The sequence below is a fragment of the Gopherus flavomarginatus genome, chromosome 11 (assembly GCF_025201925.1).
Source record: "Gopherus flavomarginatus isolate rGopFla2 chromosome 11, rGopFla2.mat.asm, whole genome shotgun sequence".
NCBI classification, from domain to species: domain Eukaryota; kingdom Metazoa; phylum Chordata; order Testudines; family Testudinidae; genus Gopherus; species Gopherus flavomarginatus.
Window position 1 is genome coordinate 18,008,356 of NC_066627.1, and position 6,624 is coordinate 18,014,979.

At 46.6% G+C, this 6,624-nt stretch overlaps 1 protein-coding gene across 2 annotated transcripts; it reads right to left on the reverse strand.

The window, feature by feature from the left end:
• Window positions 1-2,252: 2,252 nt before the first annotated feature.
• LOC127031202 (olfactory receptor 6N1-like) lies at window positions 2,253-5,477 on the reverse strand. 2 transcript variants are annotated; one of them, XM_050917968.1, is made up of 2 exons: window positions 5,411-5,477; window positions 2,253-3,230 (listed from the first exon to the last, which is right to left on the reverse strand). In XM_050917968.1, the coding sequence occupies exon 2, from the start codon at window positions 3,209-3,211 to the stop codon at window positions 2,270-2,272; it is 942 nt and encodes a 313-aa protein (XP_050773925.1). In that variant the 5' UTR covers window positions 3,212-3,230; window positions 5,411-5,477; the 3' UTR covers window positions 2,253-2,269. The 2 variants fall into 2 exon arrangements, with proteins under 2 accessions (XP_050773925.1, XP_050773926.1); XM_050917969.1 differs by lacking the exon at window positions 5,411-5,477 and adding an exon at window positions 4,117-4,171.
• Window positions 5,478-6,624: the final 1,147 nt, after the last annotated feature.

Here is a 6,624-nt window from a genome sequence, read left to right on the forward strand (position 1 = left end):
TGCTGCAACTCCCTGGCTGCAGCGCTGGCTGTACACCTGGTCTGCTTGGGGTGTAACGATTGCAGCGCTGGTGATGCAGCGCTGCTCATCAAGTGTGGCCACCAAAAGCGCTGTTATTGGCCTCCAGGGTATTAGGAGGTATCCCAGAATACCTGCTCACAACAAACCGGAAGAATGGCTGAACATAGCTCCTGTTTGCTCTAGCGAGTGGAAGCAGGCAGGGGAATTGCTTTGGAAGGTTCACAGCTGTTTGCTTGAAGAGAGAAGTCGCACGGCAGAGGGGGAGGGGAGAGTCCGTGTTGAGCAGCTGCTTATGTGGTCTGAAGGCTATTTAGGAGTGCATAATTTGCATTTAATGAATAAGAGAGGGGTGGGGGAAGGGCTCAAAACTTTTAAATTGATTGCAGGTTGGTGATGTGTATGTTCCAGTCCTTAGAACTTGCAAGGCAGGGAGCTGACAGATCCAAAAAGCCACTCTCTCTCTCTCCCCCACATTCCCCCTCACCCCTGTCTTTTGAAAAGCACGTTACAGCCACTTGAAAGCTGGGATAGCTGCCCACAATGTACAACTCCCAACAGAGCTGCAAATGCTGCAAATGTGGCCACACTGCAGTGCTGGTAGCTGTCAGTGTGGCCACACTGCAGCACTTTCCCTACACAGCTGTACAAAGACAGCTGTAACTCCCACCGCTGTACAACTGTAAGTGTAGCCATACCCTCATACTTCAAACTAATCACCACCAGAACAAAGGGGAAAACAAATGAAGAGACAAAACAAATGTAGAGACAAACTTTATTAACAGCCCACCTGGGATGGGTTACATATATTGTAGACCATATATGCACATATATATTGTGGCAGAGCTCTGACCTTGCTCCCGTGGGTCCTGCACTTCTAGGTGGTTTACGTTAGCCTCAGTGGCTCACTGTGACCCTCCGCGTAGCCCTTCTCTCTCTAGGGCCAGGCTTACAGTCTACTCATAGGCCTGCAAGGAGGTTGGTGAGAGAACTCCCACAGTCTCTGTTCAGCCTCCTGTCCTGACAGGGGCGTGACTTCCAGTCCCAGGAGATGTTCCTGTAGTGGTGGATTGGGGGGAACCCGGGCCCGCCCTCTACTCCGGGTTCCGGCCCAGGGACCCTAACGATAGCAGTTGTTGGCAGCCAACCTTTCACTGCCAGAGTTGCTACATTTCCCTGGGCCACTTCCCCACAGCTCTCCTGCTTATCCCTTCTTCACCCTTATCTTAGGGCTCCTTTAACGACGGTCTGAGGGTGTCTTCAGTAACCAGCCCTTCAGTCGTACTCCCTCGCCTCTGGCTCCCTGGCTCTTCCCTATCTGACTGGAGTGAGCCCTTTCTATAGTATCAGCAGGGCCTTAATTAGAATCAGGTGGTCACATTAACTGAATGGCCTCACCTGACTCTTTGCAGGTTAATTAGAGTCAGGTGTTCTCATTAGCCTGGAGCAGCCCCTGCTCTGGTCAGTCAGGGAACAGAAAACTGTTAATCCAGTGGCCAGTATGTCTGCCTTCTGCTATTCTGCTGTATCCAACTGGCCTGGGTCTATCACAATATGCAGAAATAGAAAAGGAAAATATAACTAAATGTTAAAAATAACAAGAGGGTTATTGCAATATAGTTATATCTGGTTAAAGTACTTATTTGGCCCCCGTTACAGTATACCTGAGTGCCTTGTAATCTTTAACATATTTATCCTCGCAACATCCCTAGGAGGTAGGAAAGTGAGGCCCCCCAAAAGGCAGATTTTTAAAAGTATTTAGGCACTCAGTGGCATTTTCACCTATGTCCCTAACTCCCATTAGTCACCAGCAGCAGGAACTTGAAGCCAACCCTTTTACATCTTATCCTAGTGCCCGGGCCACGGACTAGCCTTCTGCCCTTTGCTTTGTAGGATCACAGCAATGAAGGATTGGAAGGGCCCTCAAGAAGTTGTCTAGCCCACCCTCTCATGCTGAGGCAAGACTAGTGCAAGGCAGTGCTGTCATACTGCCCGAGCGAACATTTCAATCCAGGCAAGAAGGCTGGGAATTTCCATGGAGCAGAAAGGAGTTAAGTACCAAAATTCCATTGAAGCTAGTCTCCTAATTCCCTTAGGTTCCTTTGGAACACTCAGTTTGGGGGGTGGGTCTGCAGTCAGTCCAGCAAACCATGGTGGACTCCCCATTCAAAGCAGGCATACCCACCACTCCTTATTGGCAGGTTTGCCAATTTCCCTGTATTTGTTTCAGCCTTTTCTGTCCCTGTCACTGTCATTTTAAGGCTCTTCCTTTGCCACACAGGGCTTTTCTTAGGGCCTCCTTCACCTCCTGGTTCCTGAGGCTGTATATGATGGGATTGAGAAGTGGGGTGACCACGCAGTAGAAGACTGCAACCACCTTGTCCAGCTGGAAGGAGAATTTCCTTGTGGGCCGGGCATACATGAAGGTCACTGTGCCATAGAAGACTGCCACCACTGTCAGATGCGAGGCGCAGGTTGAGAAAGCTTTCTTGCGCCCAGCGGCTGAGGGGATGCCGAGGATGGTGGTGATAATGCTCCCATAGGAGGCCATGGTCAACACGAAGGATCCCAGGATGACTGAGGAGCAGAGGAAGAAGCTGAGCATCTCATTAAGGCGGGTGTTGGCACAGGCCAGCCTTAGCACAGGCAAGATGTCGCAGAAGAAGTGATCCACCACGTTGGGGCCGCAGAAACGGAGCTGGGAGATGAGGATCACTGGCACCAAGGGCAGGAGGAAGCTGGTGATCCAGGTCCAGGTGGTGAGCTGGATGCACACCGTGCCACTCATGAGAGCTGTGTACCTCAAGGGGCAGCATATAGCCAAGTAGCGGTCATAAGCCATGACTGCCAAGAGGAGACACTCAGCGGCACCCAGGGCGAGGAAGAAATAAAGCTGGGAGATGCAGCTGTTGAAGGAAATCACCTTCCTTTCCACCAACAGGTCAGCCAGCATCCTGGGCACTGTGACCGAGGTGTACCAGATCTCCAGGAAGGAGAAGTTGCCCAGGAAGTAGTACATAGGGGTGCAGAGGCTGGGATCAGTCCTGGTGAGAAAGATAATGACCATGTTTCCCAACATGGTCACAGTGTACATGAGCAAGACCAGCAAGAAAACCGGGACCCTGATCTTCTTCAGGCTGGGGAACCCAGCGGTGATGAATTCAGTCACAATGGACTGGTTTGCCCATTCCATCTTACACTGACTAAGTCACCTGCAGGAGAAATGAAAAGAGTGGCCGGTGTAAATGTGGTAGAGTTGTTAATATTGTTCCAGGTCTGGGAAGGGAATAGGGTTGAGTTGGGTGGGGGTGAGTGGGATCCAGGATTCCTAGTTCTCTTCCCAGCTCTGGGAGGGGAGTGGAGTCTGGAAGGTTAGAGCTGGGGGGGCTGGGAATCAGGATTCCTGGGTTCCATCACCAGTTCTGTGAGGGGAGGAGAATCTAGTGGGTTATAATCTAATTCTACCAAGCCTATGCATAAGATCAGGCCTTCCAAACACAACTTATTTATTACAAGATTTCATTGTATGGACCGAAATGAAAGTCTCCATAGAGCACAGTTTGAGAACTACTCCAATGTAGTTAGGCTGGGAAGGATTAGAATTTTTAGGTAAACATCAATTTTACTGCATGAATACAAACCAACAAAAATATTTCCATCTATAATAATAAAAATTTACAGACAGGAAAAGTCAAAAAATAAAATGCTGCTTGAGAACTTAGCAGATTTTGATTTAAAGATATTTACTTCATACATTTTGACATGTGATGTTGACAATTTGTGTTTTAATGACTATAAAGCTTTAACTTTTTGAATCTCAGTGTGACGCTGCACCCCAATAATGCTTTATGGAAATATACTTATGAAAGTAAATATGACATAACTGGATTATGTTTTATGCCACATATGTAATGTAACATATCTCTGTAAAGGTTATGATCTACTGAATATATTCATCCTATTTGTATGCATGTGTAATTTTTGTATTTGAAGTTATGAATGTTGGCTGTGTACTTGTTTGAGTTTAAGTAGCCTTAGTAAAGCATTTAGTCAGCTTCTTGAGAAAGGAATGTGCAAATTAAGAAACACTTAACTGACAATGGATCTTGGAGGACTCCAATCCACATAAGAAGTCTTCTTGGAGATATTCAAGATAGTATGGGGGCAATGGCTGCTGCCTGTAAAAATTGAGTCGTGCATGGACATGTGACTTGCCCATGTGACTCCAAAACTCCATCTTGGAGCTGGATTTTGCATAGAAGACAGGAGGGGTTGCCACCCACAACAGAAAGTCTATTTAAACCCCTGGAGACTCCTCCATTTTGTCTTCAGCCGGCTTAAGAGATAGCCTCTCCACCCCCAAAGGATACCTGAAAGAAACTGGAACAAAGAACAGTAACCATGGGGGTGTGAGTGATTGCTGGATCCAGACTAGGAGGAGGCTAGTTTGTAAAATAAGCTTACTGGAACATCTCTGAGGGTGAGAGTTCATCTGTAATCATTGTCTTACTGTATTAGGTGTAGACTTGCGTGTTTTATTTTATTTTGCTTGGCAATTCACTTTGTTTTGTCTGTTATTACTTGGAACCACTTAAATCCTAATTTTTGTATTTAGTACAATCACATTTTACTTATTAATTAACCCAGAGTATGCATTAATATCTGCGGGGGCAAACAGCTGTGCATCTCTCTCTATCAGTGTTATAGAGGGCGAGCAATTTATGAGTTTACCCATTATAAGCTCTATACAGGGTAAAATGGATTTATTTAGGGTTTGGACCCCTCTGGGAGCTGGGCACCTGAGTGTTGGAGAGAGGAACACTTCTTAAACTGTTTTCAGTGAAGTCTGGAGCTTTTAGGGGACGTGGTTCAGACCTGGGGGTGAGTTTGGGACAGGCAACCATGTCTAGCTCAAACCAGGCAGGGCACTAAAGTCCTAAGCTGGCAGGGAAAATGGGCTCAGAGGTAGTCAAAGCACTTCAGGTGGCAGTCCCAAAGGGGGTTTCTGTGATCCACCCTGTCATTCTCAGCTTCTGCTGCTATTCAGTGATTATTGTCTGACCCACCCTAACTTCCCACAACTGTGAAAATTTAAATCAGTAAAAACGGGGAGGAGGTAGGGGGAGGGAATGCTTAAAAATAAACATCTGTATTTCTCATCACAGTTATATAAAAATAAAAATTGAATTCCCCCAAGCCTAAATATGTCACCTTCATTCTGGTCTTCTTAAGTGATTACCCCTACCCCCTCCACCCCACTGCCCCACTCTACTTCACTCAAGACCTGATGCTGTATCCCTTACCAAGGAAAAGTCCCCAAAAGAATTTTAGCTGGGTGAGGACCACAGCTCAAGGCTCTTACATTTATTCATAGGGATGCAGCAGTACTTACATATTCACATTCCACGACTGCTTCAAGGTAGACAACTTGAACCCACTGTTGTGCTTCACAATCTGTCCTGTGAAAGAAATGAAAACTCTTTAGGAACCGATATTGAAGGAATATCTAGGTGACCTCCTCTGGTGGGGAGAGAGGGACAGAAATGTAAAAGGAGACAGCACAGAATTTTTGCAGCATGTTCTCAGCAGTGTTCAGAAACAAATGGCAACACTTTCAGGTAGGAATTGACATTCTATTGTCATCTGAGCTATTTATAGGGAGTGCATCTTTTTCAGATCATCAGAATCCCTGGAGACACAATCCCTAAAGCTTTGTATATGGAAGCTTAAATAACATAAACAAGGTGGTTTGATTCTACCAGTTATACATTGGACAGAAAGTTATTTGAGGCTTTTGCTTCTGTTTTTGTACAGCATCTACTAGAGGGGGGTCCTGGCCCCTAGGGGCTCCCATCATCATCATCTTCATCAAATTTTATGTCAGGCATCACCATAGTCTTCCAATTTCTTCTCCTTAGCATGTGTGCAAATTTTGACTCTTGGGAAGACAAGGTTGGGAATGCAAGGTTTGGCATGAAGGCAACCTTAGGAGAGAAAGAACTGCATGAGCAGGAGTTTGCTCTGTGCATTGGGCAGAAAGTCAGTTCTTGAGGTGGGGTTGCTCCCTCGGAATTGGATATTGCTCTTGGACCAAGAATCCTGGGAGAAGGAATGGCCCTGCATGCTGCTTCCCCACCTCTGTTCCAGAACTGGTGTATGTGTGTAAATAAAGCATAGAATCCTAGAATATCAGGGTTGGAAGGGACCTCAGGAGGTCATCTAGTTCAACCCCTTGCTCAAAGCAGGACCAACACTAACTAAATCACCCCAGTCAGGGCTTTGTCAAGCCGGGCCTTAAAAACCTCTAAGGATGGAGATTCCACCACCTTCCTAGGTAACCCATTCCAGTGCTTCACCACTTTCTTAGTGAAATAGTGTTTCCTAATATCCAACCTAAACCTCCCCCACTGCAACTTGAGACCATTGCTTCTTGTTCTGTCAATTATCACCACTGAGAACAGCCAAGGTCCATCCTCTTTGGAACCCCCTTTCAGGCAGATGAAGACTGCTATCAGTTGGGGGCATTCCCCTCTCTTGGGGCCTGTTGAATTCAGCATCCCAGCACCATTCCAGGCAGTGGAGCACTGTAGGAAACAGGGGTGGAGG